At 42.1% G+C, this 22,916-nt stretch overlaps 1 protein-coding gene across 3 annotated transcripts in view; it reads left to right on the top strand.

Moving 5' to 3' along the window:
* The window catches only part of GOLM1 (golgi membrane protein 1), a 57,485-nt gene that overhangs the window by 30,402 nt on the left and 4,167 nt on the right, over nucleotides 1–22,916 (top strand). For all 3 annotated transcript variants that reach the window (XM_040244990.1, XM_040244983.1, XM_040244998.1), the window contains 6 exons: nucleotides 1,356–1,410; nucleotides 4,634–4,736; nucleotides 12,487–12,616; nucleotides 17,109–17,268; nucleotides 18,031–18,300; nucleotides 19,876–19,989. In XM_040244990.1, coding sequence (XP_040100924.1) covers nucleotides 1,356–1,410; nucleotides 4,634–4,736; nucleotides 12,487–12,616; nucleotides 17,109–17,268; nucleotides 18,031–18,300; nucleotides 19,876–19,989 — 832 coding nt within the window. The remainder of the gene's footprint in view (nucleotides 1–1,355; nucleotides 1,411–4,633; nucleotides 4,737–12,486; nucleotides 12,617–17,108; nucleotides 17,269–18,030; nucleotides 18,301–19,875; nucleotides 19,990–22,916) is intronic.

Raw genomic sequence — 22,916 nt, 5'->3', positions numbered from 1 at the left:
GCAGACTGGTGTTTGATGTCACCTTTCCTTCAGGGTACAGCACCAGGCACAGTCACTAGATCACTGTCCTGCTGGGCTTCGGATCCCCATTTGTCACTGGATCGCAGTCCTGCTGGGGTCAGATCCCGATTTGGCAGGCAGGCGGTGAGGAGGAGCTTCATCTCTGGGGCAGGCCTGCCAGGCTCGGACCTGGGCTCTGCCTGTTTGCTGTTGAGAAGGTCACATAACATTGAGTCTCTAAAGCCACCTGTGCCTCAGTTTCCTATCCCCCTCAGTGGGATTGTGTTTTGCCTCCTCAGACAGCTGTGTGAGGGTCACAGGGCTGAGGGTGAGGCGCACCCTGGGGCCACCTGGCACCTGGTGGTGACTGTGCCTATGTACAGGCTGCTGCTTACACTGAGCCCCGCGATCACGTTTCTTACTTTTTTGTGTTTTTCATTGTTTTCCTGAGGCCTCCGTTGCTTCTTTGTCCTCTGTTGTGGGCATTCCCAACGTTACATAGCTAGCTGCAGGTGACCCCCTCTGTGCCCTGAGCTTGCAGTCTGGATGGAAGGAGAAATGTTGGAAGTTAGAAAGGATCAGGAGGCTTCACAGGTGGTGGTGGTGGTGGTTCAGTTGCTCAGTCGTGTCCGATTCTTGGCAGTCTCGTGGACTGTAGCACGCCAGGCCTCCCTGTCCTTCACTGTCTCCTGGAGTTGGCTCAATTCATGTCCTTTGAGTTGGTGATGCTATCTCATCCTCTGCTGCCTTCTTCTCCTTTTGCCTTCAGTCTTTCCCAGCATCAGAGTCTTTTCCAGTGAGTTGGCTCTTCATATCAGGTGGCCAAAGTATTGATACTTCAGGCATCAGTCCTTCCAATGAATATTCAGGGTTGATTTCCCTTAGGATTGACTGGTTTCATCTGCTTGCAATCCAGGGACTGTCAAGAGTCTTCTCCAACACCACAGTTCAAAAGCGTCAGTTCCTCGCCACTTAGCCTCCTTTATGGTCCAACTCTCACATCCATACGTGACCACTGGAAAAACCACAGCTTTGACTATCAGGCAGGTGGAGCGGTTGCCAAACACCCGCCCCCAGCCAGTTTTAACTTCTGGTTGAGACGGACTGTATCTGGATTCCCCCAGAGAAAGACCGCAGTTACTGTGGGGTTTCTGTTTCTGCGGGCATGGAGTGGAGACAGCCAGAGGAGCCGCCCGCCCTTGCCTGGGTGCTCCTGCCCAGGCAGCCAAGTTCATACCGGGGCGGGGTGGGGCAGGGGCTACTCCCCAGCCTTTCTCCCACATTCACATCTCGTCAGGGCTCTTCTAAGTTGTCGGTTGTCAGTGTTTCATTTTATATGTTTATCTTCTTTGCAGGCCGTTTTAGTGAATAACATCACCACAGGCGAGAGGCTCATCAGAACCTTGCAAGGTGAGTTCCACTCCCCACTTTACACCAGATGTCAGGTTTGTTAGGAAAAACCCACCTTTCCTCCATCCTATTCTGGGGTCTCTTATTGAAATATGATGATGGGTAGAAAGTGAAAGTGTTAGTTGCTTAATCATGTCTGACTCTTTGCAACACCATGGACTGTAGCCTGCCAGGCTCCTGTGTCCATGGGATTCTACAGGCAAGAATACTGGAATGGGTAGCCATTCTCTTCTCTAGGGGATTTTGCTGACCTAGGGATCGCACCCAGATCTCCTCCATTGCAGGCACATTCTTCACCGACTGAGCCACCGGGAAGCCCTGATGATGGGTAGTGTTGGAGCAATTGAGTAATCTTTGTTCTTTATTCTTTTTGCCAACTGTATCTCTTTACCTTTTTACAGTGTTACTGAATACATTGCAAGCTGTTATGAGGAGATTTCAGATTCTTATTTTGTGATACATTAAGAAATATATATATGATACGTGTGTCATCTGTTTTATATATATACACATTATGTATATATGATATACGTATGCTCTCTTTGCATTGGGTCATCCTGAATTCATGAAATTTATATAAAAGTGATACAGCCCAATTTAATTGCATATCTCTGCTGCTCGCAGCCAGTTTGTTTTTCTTTGGGCCCTTCCGCAGCAGAGAAGAAGGTGGAGATGGGATGAGCCCCTCTGTGTGGTATGGCCAGAGGGGCTAGAGGGTCCACTGCAGTCTTCCTACCTGGTGAAGGGAGCACTGGGTCCTGTGATCCTTGGCCTGACCCTGGTCTCGCCTGTGCCCCTAGTTTAGGAAACTCAGCGCCTTCAGCCTCAGTTTCCACTTCTAAGATGGGAAGGTCAATCTAGAACTGGGCTTCAGAATAGTAGCCCTGAGACCCACTATGTGGGATTCGTTTGGGCAGTAAACATTTGTGATGTGGCTCATGGGACAGAAGAACTTGACTTTTAATTTTTGTTTACTTTTCTGCAATTTAAAATTAAAGCTGATACTTGTCTCAGCTATTGGGAGCTTAAGTATCTTTGGGACAACTCGCTTATACCAGTATTATTTTAACTGTATATGTTATGAAATCTAAATTCAAATCAAGAAGTCCCAATTCCTCTTTAACATCTGAATTGAGATGTGCTATAACTGTAAAATACACACCAGGTTTCAAAGACATAGTATTAAAAAAAAAGTATAAAATGTTTTATTCTTTTTTTTTTTTTACATTAATTCTATGTTGCCATGATCATATTTTGGATCTGTTGGATTTAATGAAATATATTATTAAAATTAATGTCACCTGGTTTTATTTGCTTTTTAAAAATGTGGTTCTAGGGAATTTTAAATGATCTGTGTGGCTTATATTATAGTCCTTTTCAGCAGTGCTGGTCTAGAATTCTAATTCCAAACCAGCTTCTAAGAATATTAATAGGGGAAACGCAGAGTTACACTAAGTTAAATGGGTTAGTTGACTGCCAGGGTTTCTCAGAGTTGATGACCTGATGGTCTGTCCTCAAGTATGGCATACAGCCTGCAGCCTTTCTTATACTTAGTATTTTAAACAGCTTTAATCAGGTGTGATTTACATATAATAAACTACGCATATTTAATTATTTTGGCTGCACTGGATCTTTGTTATAGCGTGCAAGGTTTCTTTAGTTGTGGCACATGGACTTAGTTGCCCGTGGCATGTGGTACCTTGGTTCCCCTGCATTGGAAGGTGGATTCTTAACCACTGGACCACCAGGGAAGTCCCCTGCACATATTTAAAGTGCAGTCCCACCATTTTGACATGAGTGGCTCTTCAGGAAACCACCACAGCATCAACACAGTGAACATGTCTATCACCCCAAGAAGCTTCTTTGTGCCTCTGGATAGTCCTCCCGAGGCCCTGTCTGACCTGCTTTCTGTCCCTCTAGATTAGTCTGTAATTTTTACGATTTTGTGTATATCAGATGGCATATACCTTTTTTTGTGAACCTTCTTTCACTCAGCATAATTATCTTGAAATTCATCCATGCTGTTGGGGCTGCAGTAAATAGTCCATTCCTTTTTTATTGCTGAGTTAGTATTCCCTCGTCCTGGGTTTGGTTTGCTACGAAATTTTTTTTTTTTTAGGTTAGGTTTATTGAAGTATAATTTATACACAATAAGGTTCACCCTTTGTAGTGTACCTTTCAGTGTATTTTGACATAAAGTCAAGACACAGCTCATGTCCCACTCCAGGAATTCCTCCCCGCCGCCCTCACTTCAGCCTCAGGCACCCAGTGAAACATTCTCTACTCCCGTAGTTTTATCTTTTCAAGCATGTCGTATAGATAAATGCTTCTGAGGTGGATCCATGTTGCAGTGTGTATCAGCAGTTCAGGGTGTCTTTTACTTTTAAAAATTTTAAACCACTCCCGCCAGCACACGCGTCTCCCCCCTCCCCACCGCCCCAAGACCCTTGCAGGTCTAGAGCTGCGGCGACAGACCTTGGGGAAGCTCAGGTGTCTGTCCAGGGCTGTGTCCCAGGCCCTCGTCGCTGCCCTCAGCCCGTTCTGGTGTCACCTTTGTGGCACTTTTTCCTTCTGCCCCCAACTTGGTTGTTGGTCAGTGAGCTGCTGCTTTTTCTGCAGAGCTTTTACGAGCCGGGCTGCAGCCATGGGGCTGATGGATTTCCTCAAAGAAAGCTGTTGTTTCCCAAACAGGAGGGTCAGGTGACTGAGTGCACAGGGGGCCTCAGAGAATAACTGGGTTGTGAGCAAATAACAGGAGAAGGATACTGGCAGGTAGTCTGTGGCTGAGGATGGGGGGTGGAGGGATTACGTAGGAGAGGCTGCTGACCAGGTGTCAAAATCGATTTTTCAGACTGAAGGATATGGAGCTGCTGAGAGCAGCGTTGTGAGCAGTTCAGGGTGTATGATGTCTAGGAGGGAAACAGGCAGTAGGACCTCCTGATGCACTGTAAGGGTTGGAGGTCAAAAGGACATTTAGGAGAAACGTGTGGGAAGGAATCAGGGTCCTGGCTCCTATAGGATCATACACCTTCTGGGCTGCTTCCCGGATCAGGGTGGGGAGGTTCCTGGGGTGGGGCCATGGCCTCATTGCTTTCTCTTTCCCCTCCTTGCTCTCTTGGTGCCCCGGCCCCTTGTGTTCCCATGGTGGGTGTTGGTGTGTCTGCTGTGCTCAGGATGGCTGTGCTGGCGACCCCAGTCATTTCATGTGCTCCTCTTGGTTTAGACCAGTTAAAGGCCCTGCAGAAGAATTATGGCAGGCTGCAACAGGAGGTCCTCCAGTTTCAGAAGAACCAGACCAACCTGGAGAGGAAGTTCTCCTACGACCTGTAAGTTTGTCCGCATCAAGTGTGCGCCGCTCAGGGGCTGTTAGCCATCGTACAAGAGGGCACTTCTCCTTAGAAGGAAATGACTAACTCCATATACTGTAAACTACATAACTGAGAACTCTGTAAAGTGCAGGTGTACTAGTTAATCAGTAATCGAAAGCCTTTAAAAATGTGTTCCAAAAGTGCTCAGATGTGACCTAAGTCAAAGTCATAGACTTTAAGGAGTTTGGTATAATATTCATGTAATTTATCACTTGGCATTGGTATTATGGACATTTTGTTTTCTTGAGGCTTTTAAGTCACTTTCCAAATTTTTGCAGTGAGAATGGAGGTTTTTTTTTTTTAACTTTATTGAGTTAGGATTGACAAATAATCATTGCATGTATTTAAGACATAAAAGCATGATATTTTGATATACCTATACATTGTGAAATAATACTCAAAATCATCCATAATCCCCTGTCTTTACCTCTATGTGTATGGTGAGAACACTTAAGATCTAGCAAATTGCAAGTATAAAATGCATTTTTATTAACTGTAGTCACCATGCTGTACATCAGATCGCCAGCATATAGTTAGGACAGTCTGTTTTAAGCTAATGACTTTAGTAGCATACAAATACTCTATACTTATCATATCAGAGTACTTTTGTGGTCAAAACAATAAACATTTAAAAAGTTCGGCTAAACCCCTTAGTAAGATAGTAAAAACCAATTTAGAGGGTAGAGAATAAAGTTGTAGTCTGTTTATTTTTCTCTCCCATTTCCTTCATAGAAAGTGTATACCCCAGACACAGGAAATTTGGGATTCAGAGGCAACCAGCTGCCCATGACCCCAGCCCTCTTTGTTCTTTGATGTGTTGTTATTATTCAGTTTGCTAAGTTGTGTCTGATTCTTTGTGACCTCATGGACTGTAGCATTCTAGGCTCCTCTGTCTTCCGCTATCACCTAGAGTTTGCTCCAATTCATGTCCATTGAGTTAGTGATACTATCCAACCATCTCATCCTCTGCTGCTCCTTTCTCCTTTTGCCTTTAATCTTTCCCAGCATCAGGGTCTTTTCTAGAGTCAGCTCTTCGCATTACGTGGCCAAAGTATTGGAGCTTCAGCTTCAGTAACAGAACTTCCAATGAATATTCAGGGTTGCTTTCCTTTAGGACTGACTGGTTTCCTCTCCTTGCAGTCCAGGGAGCTCTCTAGAGTCTTCTCCAGCACCACAGTTTGAAAGCATCAGTTCTTCGGTGCTCAACCTTCTTCAGTGGTCTGACTCTTACATCCGTGCATGGCCATAGCTTTTACTATACAGACCTTTGTCGGCAAAGTGAGGTTTATCTTTTTAATACATTGTCTAGGTTTGTCATAGCTTTCCTTCTGAGGAGCAAGCATTTTTTAATTTCATGGCTGTAGTCACCGTCCTCAGTGATTTTGGAAGCCCAACACTGCTTCTGTGTTTTCCCCTTCTGTTTGCCATGAAGTGATGGGACCGGATGCCATGATCTTATGCAAGGCTCTTTGTACTTGATTTTGGAAGGGCTGAGAGCAGGTGAAAACAGTATTTCCCTTTTGTAGATTTACCAGTTTGGAAATGGCTGTGCACCTGCTCATTGCCAATCCTGAGCTTCTGGGAAGTTGTTTGATCACAGTGAATTGCACACATTTTGTTCTTTCCTTGCACAGACTTCTTTTTGTTTGTTCTGTTTAGGCTACTGTGCACGTGTCCACCTCCTGTGGCTTGCGTGTTCATGAGAATTTTATTTCCATGAAGGTTTCACCAGGTCTTTCCTTGATCTCTATATTGCTGTCCAAGGTCAGATGCTCTGTCTTCCCTTTTTTTCTGCAGTTCTGATGCCCTTCTGTGTGTGGTACTCTGAGACCCAGTAAGTCCTTTGAACTAAAGGGTTGTTACAAGAGTTAGAGGTTGAGTACAGTTACAGTTGGCTCTGAAATACCTGCAGCTCCAGAGAGGCAGCCAGGGGATAGAGAGAGCCCTGCTCAGTCTGGTTTCTGGGTTCAGCCTTACCTCATTCTGTCTCTGTGACCCTGGTCAATGTCGGTCTGATCACCTAGCTTCCTTATTTGTATGTATGTATGTGTGTATGTATTTATTTAATTGCTGTTTCTTTTTGGGGGGAAATATTTATTTTTCCAAGTCTGTTGAGATCTTTTTTTCTTTTTTATCAATTCTGAATAATTTCTAGCCATTCTGTCTTACAGTGCTTTCTGACCCCATTCTCCCTTGCTTCTCTGTCTGAAACTCCAAACACATGTATAACAAGACTACTCCTGGAATCCTCACATTCTTATCTCTCTCTTTGGTATTTTCTGTATTTTTATATTGGGAATAATTTTAAATTTAAAAAGTTACACAATTTTTATAATTGTAGAACTGGATTATAACCCAATACTATTTCTATTTATAGTTATTACAAAATAATGGCTAGATTCCCTATGTTGTACGATATATACCTATCTATACCCAATAGTTTATACCTCTCTCTCTCCACTGTGTTTCTCCTAGATTTCTCCTCTGCCTTTCCCTCTCCCCACTGGTAACTAGTTTATATCTGTGAGTCTGCTTCTTTTTGTTATATTCAGTAGCCTGTTGTACTTTTTAGATTCAACATAGAAGTGGTATCATACAGTATTTGTCTTTCTCTGACTTATTTCAGTTAGCATAATGCCCTCCAGGTCCATCCATATGCTGAAGACGATAAAATTTCATTTTTTTAAAATTATTGAGTAGTATTCCTGTGTGTGCATACCCACACATATATGTATCGCACTTTTTATCTATTCATCTATTTATGGACTCTTAGGTTGCTTCCATCGGAGAAGGCAATGGCACGCCACTCCAGTACTCTTGCCTGGCAAATCCTGTGGATGGAGGAGCCTGGTAGGCTGCAGTCCATGGGGTCGTTAGGAGTCGGACACGATTGAGCGATTTCACTTTCACTTTTCACTTTCATGCATTAGAGAAGGAAATGGCAACCCACTCCAGTGTGCTTGCCTGGAGAATCCCGGGGATGGCGGAGCCTGGTGGGCTGCCATCTCTGGGGTCTCACAGAGTCAGATACGACTGAAGCGACTTAGCAGCAGCAGCAGGTTGCTTCCATGTCTTGGCAATTGTAAATAATGCTGCTGTGAGCATTGGGATGCATGTGTCTTTTTGAATTAATGGTTTTGTTTTTTTCTGTTAAATTGGTCATATGGTAGTTCTCTTTTTAGTTTTTTGAGAAACCACCCTACTATTTTCTGTAGTGGTTGTACCAATTTATATTCTCACCAATAGGGTACGAGTGTTAGTCACTCAGTCATATCTGACTCTTTGTGACCCCGTGGACTGTAGCCCACCAGGCTCCTTGTCCATGGGATTCTCCAGGTAAGAATACTGGAGTGGCTTGCCATTTCCTTCTCCAATAGGGTACAAGGGTTCCCTTTTTTCCACACCCTCACCTACATTGGTTATTTCTGGCTTTCTTATTTGTACAAGTGGGTAATTCAGTTACTTCATAGCTCTGATACTTTGAAATATTCATAAAATAAATTCCAGGCAGGAAGCTGAAGTGATGTCTTGAAATATCTAATTGAGAGTTCAGGCTGAATTAGATTGTATGTCCCAGTAATAACTTTCTGACACCAGTCGGATGTTCTCCAATTCAATTTTTAATTTTTAAAAATAAATTTAAAATTTTTGAACAGCTTTAGATTTACAGTCTTATTGTAGAGACAGTACAGGAAGTTCCTGCACAACCCACACCAGATCCGTGTTCACATTTTGTGTTAGAATGAAGTACCTGTCAGGACTGATTACCCAGTATACATGCCTTATTTTTATCTTGAAGTCCATCTCTACTCAGTGTTTCCTCAGTTTTTCCCTAGTTTTGCCCTCTTTCTATTCCAGGGATGCATTACATTGATCTGTTATATTTCCCTAGGCTTCTCTTGGCTGTGATAGTTTCTCAGGCTTTACTTTTTTTTAACTTTCAAGAATTTATTTGTTTAATTAGGGGTAAGCTAACTTTACAAGTGGCATTATTAAATTAGCAAAGTCCACAAGTCTTGTACAACTTAACAAGTTGCATAGTTGTTTTAATCCAAGCTTATATAATTACTTCCTGGATTTACATAATTCAAAAGGAGTCTAACATGTCAACATGAAAACTGAGATTCGCTAATAATAAGGCACACAGATCATGGCATGGTTCATTTATAGGTTTTTTCTTATATGCCAGGCAGAGAGTGTGGTAATTATGCTGTGTTTATCATGTTTTATCAGGCTTTAGTTATTTTTTTATGATCTTGATAGTTTTGAGGAGTGCTGTCCAGGTATTTTGTAGAATGTCCTTCAGTTGGGATGTATCTCATGTTTTTTCTCATGGTGAAACAAGGGCAACCCATTTTTGAGGGGAAGGCCACAGAGGTGAAATGCCATTCTCATGGCTTCACATCACTGTTGAGCATCTGATTGAGGTAATGTTTATCAGGTTTTTTTCCATTGTAAATTTACTCTGTTTTTTCTCCTTTTATGCTGTAATCTTTGGAAGAAATTCACTATGCTTAAAGATTGGGAAATTATGCTCCACTTCCCTAAGGATGGAGTGTCTGCATGAAGTTGTCTGGAATTTTCCTGCACAGGAGCTGTGACTCTTCTTGTTTGTCTAATGATTGATATCAGTATGGATTAGTGGATGTTTATTTTATACTTTAGGTTATAATCCAATACTAATTTATTTATTTTTCTTAAAATTTTCCAGCTTTGGCCATTGGGAACTTTTTCAGTTAGTTCCTTTATCCAGTTGACATATTTGTGATATTGTGGGTTTGTCTTCCCACCCCTCTTTTAAATTACTTTTTTATAATCTGGCACCAAAAGATGCTTCAGACTCATTTTCCTATATTTCTTGCCCCAGTCCTAGAGTCATCCAGTCAACCATTTCTCCAGGGAGTCCTTGTTCTCTTCATTGGAGAATGGTGTTTCAGAAACCAAGATCTGGGTACTGGGTGTGCTTTTTGCAACTGGGCTATCATTGCTACTAGGGCCTCTCAGATGATGGAGCAGAGAGATATATGTATGTGTATACTAACTTGTGTTATATATTGGTAAATATTTCTGTATGTGTCTATATTTAAATTAAACATAAATTTGTACTGCTGTCTTCAACTCTAATCCATGTAAATTAACATAATAGTATGTAATTGGTTGTGTTCTTAACCTGGGACACTCTTCAATTATTTTGTCAATGTTTTGTAACACAAAACATTCTGAAGCTCTCAGTGGCAAAGACTGGTCAGTACTTATCCATCCATTTATCTTTTTACCAGAAAAATACTACATTTTTAGTCCCTCCTTGCAGTTGGGTATGGCCAGGTGATTAAATTCTGGCCAGTGGGGAAAGGAAATTGTGGGGTGGGGCTTACAGGGAAACTTCTGAATATGAGGATAGGTCAGTGCACATCCCTTTTCTTGCCTTTTCTCCTCCTTCCTTCCTATTGCCTGGGCTTCACACAAGATGGCTGGACTACTTGTAGCCATCCTAGGTCATGAGGTAATCATGGGGGATAGAAACCACTGCTAGGATTTTAAAACTGAAAGAGAAACCTGAATTTGTAATGACTCCAAGCTGCCATACTAACCCTGATCTACTTTTATGTGAGGAAAATATAAACTGCTATCTTTTGGCCTTTTTGTTTCACCTAGCCAGACCTGAAGCTAACTTACATACTTTCTGAAGGTGCCTGTCTCTTTAAATATTGTTTTTTAACCTAGATCATTTTCATCAATGCTTATCTGTTACCCCTCCAAAAAAGACTTCTTAGGAGAGGCTATTTAGAATTGAGTCCTAAGCAATAAGGAGCTGAGAAGGAAGATGAGATAATTTAGGAGAGAAAGAACTCAGAGTGACCTGGGTAGGGCAGATAGTATCATATAGTCATGGAGGGTAGCAAGTTAAGAGTAGTATCTTAAGGACCAGTGTGAAAGTGACTAGTTATGTGGACCTGCTGAGAAAACCTTTTACACAGATTCTGATGACGTGAATGTTAGGTCCTTTGTAATTGTCATATAGGTCCATGAAGCTTTGTCCTTTTTCTTCCCTAAGTCTGTTTCCTCTCTGTGTTTAGATTAGGTGACGTCTGTTGTTGTATCTTCCAGTTCATTGGTTCTTTACCTACTCTGAGTTTTAAAATTTTAATTATTGTATTAAGTTTCCATTTGGTTCTTCTTTATATCTTCTCTTCTTTGCTGAAACTTTCTAATTCTTTGATGAAACTATTAAATTTTTCATTTGTTCCAAGCATGTTTGAATTACTCATTGAAACATTTCTAATGAAGTGACTGCTTTAAAATCTTTGTCAGATCGTTTCAACTTCTCTGTTATGTTGGTTTGGTATCTGTTGGTTGTCTCTCTTCATTCAATTTCAGATCTTCCTGGTTCTCGATATGATGACTGATCTTTGGCACCTCTAAGCAGTTGGTGGTGAGAGCCTGGCTCTTTACTGACACGACACCACTGTCTGGGGAGAGGGAGGGGAGCCTTGTTAGTGTCAGAGTGGGGTGGAAATACAGACTTTCCATGTACTCTCCACGTACACACTGTGTTGTTCTAGATCCTGAGGTCCCTAACCAGTCTGCCTTTATCACTCCATCTTTCAGAGTCTTCTTCTGTTTGTTGAAAATATAATGTCCAGAGTTCTAGCTGTGCTCAGTGGAGGAATAGTGAAAAATACTTCTATTCTGTCTTCCCCAAACAGAAATCCAATTCAGTTTTGACACCACCAAGAGTTAGCACAAACCGCATGTTACGGGGCTCAGTCCCGCAAGACTGCCCCTCCTTTGGATGCTGGCCGTAGTTCTCATGGCCTCAGGCCACATGTACTTTTGCCTGGCTCACTACAGATTCAGGGCTTCCCACAACCCCCTCAGGATCAATAACTCGCTAGAGCTCAGGAGAGCTCTGTGTTTAGAATTGCAGTTTTATTATAAAGGATACAACTTAGCAAGCACTGAGTGGTAGGGACTCATGAGGCAAGGCCTAGGGTGGAAGTAGGGGTTAAGCAGGAGCTTCTGTTAGAGTTGGGTTGCCTCCTTACTGGTTCACAGAGATGTTCACCAAATGGGAAGCTCACCAAGCCTTATCATCTAGGGTGCTTATCTGAGGTTTTATTACGTAGACGTGACTGGTTGAATGGCCATATGATTGAACTCAATCTCCAGTCTCTCCCTCCATCCTAGAAAATGGGGCTGTAAGCTCCAACCCTCTCGTTATACAGTTGGCTCCCGTGGCCACCAGCCCCCATCCTGAAGCTGTGTAGGCTCCTCTCAGTAAGTCAGCCCCTTAGCATAAACTCAGGTATGGTGTCCCGGGGCTCATGTATAGCAGAAGACACTATTACTCAGGAAATTCCAAGGGTTGTAGGAGCTCTGTGCCGATAGTTGGGGACAAAGATCCCATGTTTTTTTTATTATGCCACAGATTATATTAAAAAACTTTTTTTAACAAGTTAAGTTCATTTATTTTAGAACAATATGACGTATTTTTTGGAAGTTTCAGTTGACTCCAGTTTTCATGTCATTTAATAACTGAAACATACTGTTGCCCTGCCTCAGTGTCTTTTTCAGATGAAGTGCAGGAAGCAAGAAAGAGGTGAGCTGTGTCTGTCTGGGAATTGGATTTCACCGTCACAGCAGGGCCAAACTTAAATAGTGTCTCTGAACAGCTGTCCTTTTCTTTTGCTTTCTTCCACCTTCACAGGAACCAGTGCATCAGTCAGATGAAAGAGGTGAAGGAACAGTGTGACGAGAGACTAGAAGAAGTCACCAGGAAGGGGAACGAGGCCATGCCTTCACACGATCTAAATGGACGGAAGGACCAAAGCCAGCAGGTAAGGAATCTTCCAAAGGTCTTCCTGCCCTCTCTTCAGGCATCCTGTTCCTTATCTGCTATCCAGTTTGCTCTGGTTCCCTGAGACACAACAGCCTGGTCCCAGGGTGTAGGGTCTCTGACTGAGTATGCTGTGCTCCAGGCTGTATGGAGATTGCTTCATTTAAAGCTCACAGCCACCCTGGGAGAGGGTTGTTTTTGTTTTCCTGTTTTGAGGGCGCTGGGGCCCGTGGAGGTGGTCAAATACTGTCCCCAGGTCAGCGCACCTGGTCAGTGATGGAGCTGACCCGAGCCATGCTGTCAGGCTGCCTCCTGTGTAAGCACAGCCTGTGGAAGTGCTGCTCAAAGCCTTCTGGGGGATCTTTGTTTTAAATGTAGCCATTTTATTGAGATATATTTCACCTACCATAGAGTCACCTATGTAATATTTACAGTTCAGTGGTTTTAGTGTATTCACTAACGGGAAGTCATCATCACCACACTGTGATGGAGTCATCATCACAGTCAATTTTAGAACCTTTTCATAACTCCCCAAAGAAATCCTGTACCCATTAGCTCACTCCCCTTTTACTTCCAGTTCCTGGAGGCTTAGATGAGCTGTGATCTATTTTCTGTCTTATAGATTTACCTTATCTGGACATTTATATATGACATTTATTTATGGTGGAAAATAATGTTTATCAGTTACTTTCATACAGCTTTCAGGATTCATCCGTGTTGTAGCATGTATGAGTGCTTCCTTTATATGGCTGAATAATACTCCATTGTATGACTGTACTGTATTTAGTTTGTTTATTTGTCAGTTGATGGGCATTTGGGTTATTTCCACTTTCTGGCCACTGTGAATAATGGTGCCGTGAATGCCCATGCACACTTTTTTGTGTGAACATAGGCCTTCATTACTTTTAGGTATATACCCGGAGGGAAACTGTTGGATCGTGTGGTAACTCTCCGCAGGGTATTGAGAAACTGCCACACAGTTTCGGAAAGTGATCATACCCTTCTACATTCCTACCAACAGTTTATGAGGGTACCAGTTTTTCCACATCCTTGCCAACTCTTGTTATTACATTTGTCTTTTTCGTTATAACCATTCTAGTAGGTGTGCAGTGCTATCTCATTGTATCTTTGATTTGCATTTCTCAATAGTTGATGATATTGAGTATCTTTTCATGTATTGCTTTGTTGACTGTAATTTCTCTTTGGAGAAATTGTAAATTGTATCCTTTGTCTGTTTTGAAATTGAGTTGTTTTTATTATTGAGTTGTTAGAGTTCTTTATGTATTCATATAGAGATATTAGGTGATGATTTGCAAATATTTTTTCCCATTCTGTGAGTTATCATTTAACTTTCTTGATGGTGTTCATTGAAGTAGACAAGTTACTAATTTTAAGTCTAGTTTATCTATTTCTTTTGTTTGTTCTATGGGTGTCATATCTGAAACTACTTTGCCTAACCTAGCATCATGAAGATTTATTCCTGTTTTTTCTCCTGAGACTTGTAAAGTTCTTAGTATTTAGTTCTTCTGTTTAGTCCTGTGATTCATATTGAGTTAATTTTGCATATGATGTGAGGTAGTGGTTCAACTTTATTATTTTGCATGTAGATATCCAGTTGTCTCAACACCATTTGTTGGGAAAACAAAAAACGATTCTTTTCCCCACTGAGTTGCCTTGGCATCCTTGTCAGAAAAATCACTTTACTGTAAAGATGAGGGTCTGTTTTTGGACTCTCCTTTGATCTCTTTTTCTATCCTTATGTCCACATTACACAGTCTGGAATACTGTATTTTTGTAATAAACTTTGAAATCAGCAGCTTTGACTGCTCCAACTTTGTTCTTTTTCAAGATTTTTTTGGCTATTCTGCACTGGATGACTTTTTATGTTAATTTTTGGATCTCCTTGTCAATGTCTTCAAGCCAGGTGGGATTTGGACAGAGATTATAGTCTGTAAGTCCCTTTGGGAAGTGTTGCCATTTTAACATCCTGTCTTCTGATGTGTGAATGTGGGATTTCTTTCCATTTCTTTAAGTCCTTTAAAAATCTTTTCAATTATGTTTTGTAGTTTTCAGAATTCTTGCACTTTTGTTCAATTTATTTCTAAGTATTTTTGATGCTGTTATAAATGGAATTGTTTTCTTAATTTCATTTTCAACTGTTTATTGCTAGTGTGTGGATAATTCATTTTTTATATTGATCTTGTATCTATCAGCCTTTCTGAACTTGTTTATTAGTTCAGGTAGTATTTTTTTGTGATTCCTTAGGATTTTCTGAATACAAGATTATGTCATCTAAAAATAGAGGTAGTTTTGCATCTTCTTTTCCAATCTGGATGTTTCTTTTTATCACCTAATAGCCCTAGCTAGAACCTCAAGTATAATGTTAAATGTAAGTGGTGAGGATAGACATCCTTGTCTTCTTTTTGATCATAGGGGGAAAGCTTTTAACTCTTTCACTCTTAAGTCTGGTGTTAGCTGTGCAAGCATACCGCATTTTATTGTGCTTCGCAGATATTTGTGTTTTTTACATATTGAAGGATTGTGGCAGCCATATGTTGAGCAGATAAATTGGCTTCATTTTTTTCCAACAGCATTTGCTCACTTCGTATCTCTTTGTCAGTTTTTGGTAATTCTTAAAATATTTCAGACTTTATTATTATTATATTTGTTATAGGAATCTGTGATCAGGGGTCTTGATGTTACTCTTGTAATTTTTTGGTATTTTTAGAAAAGAAAGTATTTTTTAGTTAAGGTAGTACAGTTTTTGAACACAGTGCTGTTGTATACCTGATAGACTACAGAATAGTGTAAACATAGCTTTCATATGTACTGGGATACCGGGAAATTGGTGTGACTCACTTTATTGTGATATTTGCCTCACTGAACCTGTGATATATTCATGGTATGCCTATGTATTTTTCATAGATGCACATTATCAAGTTGAGGAAGTTCCCCTCTATTCATAATTTTTTGAGTGTTTTTATGAAGAAAAGCTATTGAATTTTGCCAGTGTGTTTTCTGCGTCTACTAGGATGACACTGTTGACGTAATATTGTATTAATTGACCTTTGATGTTAAACCTTGCCATTGATGGGGAAAGTCCTACTTGGCCCTGGTGTGTAGTCCTTTTGTGTGTCACATGATTTAATTCACTATTATTTTGTTGATGATTTGGGGATCTTTGTTCATATTAGGTCTACAGTTTTATTTTCTTGTAATGTCTGTCAGGCTTAGGCATCAGGGTCATTATTGGGCTCATAGAATGAGTTGGGGAGTATTCCTTTCTATTCTGTTTTTGGAAGAGTTTGGGAAGATTTACTATTAAATGCTTGGTAGAATTTACCACAGGAGCCATTTGAAACTGGGCTTTTTTAGGGGGAAATTTGTAAATTAGTACTTCAGTCTCTTGTTACAATCTGCTCAGATTTTCTACTTCTTCTTGAATGAGTTTTGGTAGTATGTGACATCCTAGGAACTTGTCTGTTTTAGCTAAGTTATCAAACTTGTTGGCAAATGGTTCTTGGTATTTCCTTATAATACAATTTTTTAGTTTGTGTAAGGGTTGGTAGTGTTATCCTCTTTTTGATGTTAGTAATTTGAAATTATTTTTAATTAATCTAGCTAAAGCTTGTCAAATTTGTTCATCTTTCAAGAACTAACTTTTGGTTTCATTCATTTTCTTTGTTGTTTTTCTTTTACGTATGTCATTGATTCCTGTTCTCATCTTTACTATATCCTTCCTTGCTTTAGGTTTAGTTTTTTCTTCTTTTTTCAAGTGTCTTAAGGTGGGAGATTAGGTTATTGATTTGAGATCTGTCTTTTTTCTTGAGATAGGCCTGAAAATTTCCCTTTAAGCACTGCTTTAGTTGCCTTCCAGAAGTTTGGTGTGTTGTGTTTTCATTTTAATTTTTCTCAAGGTATTTTCTAGTTTTCCTTGTGATTTCTTTGACCCACTGGTTATTTAGGAGTGTGTTGTCTAGTTTCCAAATGTTTGTGAATTTCTCAAAAAACTTCATTCTGTTGCTGATTTATAATTTCATTCCATTGTGATTGGTGACCATACATTGTATGAGTTCAGTCATTTAACGTTTGTTGAGGTTCGTTTTGTGGTCTAGCATCTGTCTGTCCTGGAGAGCAGTCCACGTGCACTTGAGAAGAATACACATTTGTGTGTGTTTTGCTCTTGTTGAGTTGGGTCTCTATAGATGTCTGCTTGGGTGGTTTGTCATGTTCAGGCCTTCTCTTTCCTTGTTGACCTTCTGCCTACCTGTTAATCCATTATTGAAAGTTTTTTTTCTGGGAGATATGGGCCCAGGCTCAGATCTCTGCTTTATGCCAGGTGGTAGGGCACGACCAGGGTGGGGTATGGCATTAGTTGGGGTTTCCATGTGCTTGTTCATCGGAAGGTTGCAGTGGTCCATTGCATTGCTCAGGGTTGTTGAAGGTTCATGGTCACAGAGCTGCTGCCCTGACCACCTGTGTTCCTGTTTCAGCCCCGAGCCCCCAGTGAGCCCCAGCCCAGGCCGCAGGAGGCAGGCCTGCCCCAGGCAGAGGTGCCAGAAGCAGGAGGAAACGTGCCCAGCCACAGTGAGCCCCAGACACCAGCCCCTAGCTCCGAGGTGGCTTTCGATTTGAAGAGACAAGGTGAGAAAGGTAAGTGAAGCTTGCCAGTGACATGCTGTCTTCAGGGCCCTGTGCCAACAAAAACACAGCAGCAACTCCTGCCCCCCAGTCCATACAGATATGCAGAGCTCACTGCTTGTGGGGAGCCCAGTGGTCGGGCTGCAGGTGGCAGTGAGTTATCTCTCTGGGCACCTGGACTCAGGGCCACAGGGCTTTTATCTGCCTTCCTGACGTCTCACCCTTGTAAACTTCCTCGTTCTTTGGCAGCTTGGTAAAGGAAGGTCTAGGTGTGCCTTTATTCAGGACAGTGGTGGGACTGTTTAGTTAAGGGGACGTGGCTGAGTCCTGGGTGGCTGTCACTGGCTCCCAGATTCTGGGTCCCAAGTAGGGTGATCACATAAGCCTGGCAGTCCAGCCTCCTCCACTTGCGGGACGCGCTCAATCCAGATGACGTGGTCTGGATTGGTTTTCTACACCATTTCCTCTTGTGGTTCTGAAGATATACTCCAGGCACAGAGCAGCTTGGAGTCTGCTGCTGTTAAGTTGCTCAGTTTTGTCCAATTCTTTGCAACCCCATGGACTGTTACACAACAGGCTTCTCTGTCTTTCACCATCTCCTGGAGTTTGCTCAAACTCATGTCCATTGAGTCAGTGATGCCATCTGCTAGGCTACGGCATACATGATCAGCTACCCCGTCCATCCACAGTCCTTGGGAAGGCTCTGGGAATTGAGTGGTCTGAGGATTTCTGTTTTGTATGGTGAGGTCACAGCAAACTGTGTCCTATGCACAGAGGAAACCAAGGAAATTCAAGTCGTCGGCGAGGAGGAGCTTCAGAGGGACAGCCTGGCACTGCCGAAGGAGCCAGGCCAAGAACAGGCGGTGGAAGGAGACAGACAAGTGGGTGGAAAAGGCAATGGAGAACCTGGAGAGCTGGGCCAAATCCCACAGGTCCCAGCTGCCCTGCTGGCCAGCCAGGAGAATCAAGAGGTGGAGGGCCCTGAACGGGACCAGCTCGTCATCCGCGACGGACAGGAGGAGAGGCAGGATGCCGACGAGGAAGGTGGGTGAGAGGCTCCCTGGACTGCCCGCTCCTCTGCATCAGGCACTAGCCCCCTCCATGTCCTTGCCAATGCAGAACGGACACCCATGAAGATGACCAACCAGCAGAGTGCCATTTGGTAGTTCGTTCTGTTTGTTTGGTTCCATTGTCAGGCAGGAGGCAAGACAGAAGGGCCAGGCGCTCCTAGCACTTGGAACTTGTGAAATCATATTCACAGGGAGCCTAGAGGGCTTTCCAGGTGGAAGACCTTGGATGGGAGCTGAGCATAGAGTCCACATAGGTCTCCTGGCAGGCAGAGCCCACACATTTTCCTTGTCACTCCCTCTCCTCCTGCCATGTCACTGGCAGTGCCTGGTGAACCGAAGGAGGAAGGAAGGACAGATAGAAGGATCGGATAGATGGAGGGTCATGCGTGTTTGAGCGTTGCAGAAAAGTGACGTGGGAATCTCACCTTTCTGGTTTGGTTGACTTCTCTTTTTTAAAGAAAAGTTTGGGAAACTGAGATGAGCAGAATATTCTGGGATGTATCTTGGTCCCTGAAAGACGGAAAACATTTTAATCCTAGCTAAGCCAGGGGTGCTTAGAAGACCCCTGTGTGCTGAGCCTGATAAAGTGACAGAAGGTGGGGATAGTACTTACTGGCAGAAGTTACCCCGATTTTCTGAAGAGTGTGTTCTTACAAGTTTTCTGTTAAATAATTGGGGAGGAAAAAAGAAAAAAATGACACTCTGGGGGGCTGATCAGAGTGGCACTCAAGTTTTAGCTCACTCAGCAGTTGGTCACAGGGTATAACAGCTGCCAGAAGGCCTGAGCTATTGCGGGGGCCTATGTGTCACACCTGGTTCAAGGTCAGCTGTAATGGTCTGATTAGTAGGATAAAGCCGCACGGCACACAGGCCTGGGCTTTGTTTCCTCTTCAGGCAGTTAGTGCAGGGATATAGAACTAGAGCTGACTTTTCCAGGCATGCTTTTTAAACAAAAGATCTTGTTTATACAGATATGAAATGTTTACAGTAACCCTCTGAGTATGTCTCTTGATTGCATCCTGTCCTGATCTTTTCTGGTTGCTCTTCTCTCTGGGGATGAACGCAGTGATAAATGAGCTAATTCTGTATGTTTGATGGAAAAATTTTACCCTTTGACTCACAATAGCTACTCCATTTCCTTCTCTCAGGGCAGTGAACCATGTTAAGCAGATACCTCCATTAACCAGAAACCTGTTTCCAAACAGTGATGCCTTCCTTTAACGTTGAGTTGATTATCTCTTTAAAAAACTGGAATTTTCGTTTGGTGAACTAGTTACTCTGATTCCAGCCTGGAATGAAGCTCTTTATTTAGGGCCATATTTTAAATAGATTCAAAGTTGGAGTGGGGCATACATAAGTAGAGAAATCCTGCATGGTCTTTGCACTGGGAGCAAGCACATGAGTCCCTGTCATTTCCTGAGAGGAAGCAGAAAGAGCTGATTGTTAAACCAGGGTTGGGATAACCCTAGCACCCGGGCTCTGGTGTTCCCATGGCATCGAGAGAGAAATGATGTAGCTTATGTTTTGTGGTTCTGTGCTAATTTTTCAGGGAGAAATCAGCAGAAATTGGGAGCTGATGATGACTACAACATGGATGAGAATGAGGCAGAATCTGAAGCAGACAAGCAGGCAGCACTTGCAGGGAATGACAAAAACAGAAATGGTAATTAACAGTAGTGGTGGTGGTTGGGCGGAGGGGGTCACCTTTCGTGTCTGATTTGTGGTCCTTCACTTTTGATATGACTGTGTACTGAATCCCAATAATAATGTTGTAAGTAATCCCTAATTAGAAGACTGTTTTCTCCTGAAGTCTTGGAGTATAGGGGCAGTGGAGAGAGGTGACAGTTTCAGGAGGCCACAATGAGGACCTTTCAGAAAGTCTGCATACATGAGCATGAGAGCATCAGCCCCTCAGGGGTCAGTGCAGATATGCTTCAGTGAAGTTTAGGAATTTCCCTTCAAAATGGTAGGTCACTGCATGATCATTTCACAGCACTAGTCGAAATGCCGTGATGTGTACACAGGCAAGTTTTTATAGTAGCACTCTGTGTTACTTTGTGTTACTGTTATTTTGAACTTTTGAAGAGTCCAGGCCTGTGGGATGCTCAGATTCTGGATTCGTCTCCTTGTGATTGAATTCTGGTTGAACATTTTTTTTTTTTAAATAGCTGCAGTTGTGTTCTTCTAGCTTCACACCAGGAGGCACGGGATGGCAGGCTGATCCTTGGTTAAGGTGGTACCCACGAGGTCTCTCTGCTGCAACGGTTCACTTTCCCTGTGTAACTAACATGTCTTACAGAGGGGGATGCTGTGCAATGGTTGACTTTGCTGTCCATTGAAAACCGTTGTCTGGATGGTCATTCCGCACACTGATCAGCTGTCATCTTTAAGGACTCCCTCACCCACAATGTGTATATATTTACACTCACAGAGGCACACGTACTCTCTCTCCCTTGTTTTAGTTTCACTGTAGACTCACGGTTTCCTTTCTTAAAGTTCGTTTTTGCATCAAACTCTTGGTGTGTCTTTCTCAGTTTTTAAGAGTTCTTTATATGCTGGGGTGGTTGGCCTTTATCTGTAATGTGGGTTGCCAATACTACCTAGCAGTTTATCTTGATTTTGATTATGGTTTTTTGCCATGTGAAAGTTTTACACATTTTTATGTCTTTTTTTGCCTACAGATATGGAGTCACAGTTTTCTCATTTAGAGTTGAATTCACACGTTTTTTTTGTTGTTGTTGTTGTTCAGTATACTTTCAGATTTTTCTTCTGGTTTTATGATGTAAATCAGATTGAGGAAAGCACACAAAACAAACGAGTTGTTAGAAGTTAAACATTTTTTAACTGCACCCTGCATTCCTGACTCAAGAAACAGAACTTGGCTTCAGGAAGTTCCTTCTTTGTTGCCCTTCCTGTCCTAGCACCTTCCCTCCCTGTACTGAAATACCTGTCCTCACCTTTGCATTCAGCATTTTCTTGAATTTCTTTATGGGTTTATCATCCAACTGGGCATCCCTGGATGCCATAGTTTAGTCTTGCCCATTTTCTTATATTTGATATATGTTTAAGTCTCAATTTACAAGTCTTCTCTCCCTTCCTTCCTTCCATCCATTCATCCAGCCAGCCATTGCTGTTTGACCACAGTCTGGAGAGTGTTGATTGTGTATTTCATGGTTCTGTTCATGGTTTGGTTTGGTGTGTTCTTCTCTCCTCCCTATTTCATGCAGATCACCAGCTGATATCTGGAGGTGGTATTTTAATTCAGCCATTCCTATTTCATTTGTTAGTTGAAATATTTTGTAAATAGACAAGTCATGGTATTGTTCATATAGCATAGGCAGGATAAATGCTTCTTTCTCTTTACCAGTTTTCACAATAAGGAATTATTTCCTTTGACTTTTTGAAGGTGACCATTTGAAAATATAAACTTTTAAACCTTTTTGATGGGTTTCATTCAGTTGCATTTATAATCTTTTTTGAAGTTCACATCATCCCACCTTCTTTGGCCAGTGAGGTTTTCCCCACTTTTCTCTGAACCATTGGTTCCTTTGTCTCTTGTCCTGCTTAGCCACTGCTTCACTCCACACAGTGCCTTTTCTCTGTAAGGGGCTTTACCTGAGAAGAACCCAAAGAGGAGTCGCTGCCAGTGTGTTTCATGGGCCTCCACCAGCTCGTCTTCCATGGGCACACCGTGGTCACCTGCTGTGGGAGTAGCAGAGACTGCCCCTTCCAGCTGCAGCTCTCCCACTGGCCCAGGTGCTTTCTGCTATAACCTGTTGGATGGTAGGGTTTCTGTTGTTCTTGGGTCCATCAGAGGCTCCATTGCTTCCCTCTGTTTTCTTTCCAGACACTGCAAGTGTATGGTTTGCTGTCCATGGATTATTTTTGACTGCTTGTATTTTGGGGTCTGCAGGACTCCTGCTCAGCTAGTTTTGCTGTAAATGGTCTCTAGTTTTTGAGTTTTTTAATTTAGTAGTTGCTTTATGTAAGGACTCTGAGAGGTTCAAAAACTATGCCACTGTTTCTGCCATCTTTTCAGAATCTTGTACTTTCATAACTTACACTTACATCTCTTGATTCATTTGACTCACTTTAAATGTTTTCAAGAGTATGGGCATGAGATATTTGTCCAGTTTTCTTTTTCCAAAGGTGTTTGCAGTTGGCCCAACACCATCTCAAATCACCATCTCATAGTCAGTGATTTGAGGTGCTACCATCATCAAACACTGGCTTTTTATATGTACTTGGTTCTGATTTTCAGATTTTCTATTTCTGTTCTATTGGTTTCTCTCTTGATTCACAGTGTACCACATTGTTCTAAGTATAGCAGCTTTTTTTTTTTTTTTTTAATCTAGCCAGTCTACTTTCTCTGGAAAATTCAAGTCAACATCCTTTGAGTAATGCTTCTTTCCTTTTTGGCTCCTCCTTGAATTCAAATTAGAAGTGTATTAGATCTTCTCAGTCTATTCGTGTCTCATGTCCTCTTTTTCATATTTTGCATTTCTGCTTCTCTGATCTGTGTTGAGAATAATTTCCTCAGAAATATCTTCCAATTCAAAAATTTTCTTTCATCTATGCCTTCTTTGCTCT

Source organism: Oryx dammah, unplaced genomic scaffold, assembly GCF_014754425.2.
Source record: "Oryx dammah isolate SB20612 unplaced genomic scaffold, SCBI_Odam_1.1 HiC_scaffold_1, whole genome shotgun sequence".
In the NCBI taxonomy this organism is placed as follows: domain Eukaryota; kingdom Metazoa; phylum Chordata; class Mammalia; order Artiodactyla; family Bovidae; genus Oryx; species Oryx dammah.
Note: the sequence above shows the minus strand (reverse complement) of the source record. Positions and strands in the feature narration are given on the sequence as shown.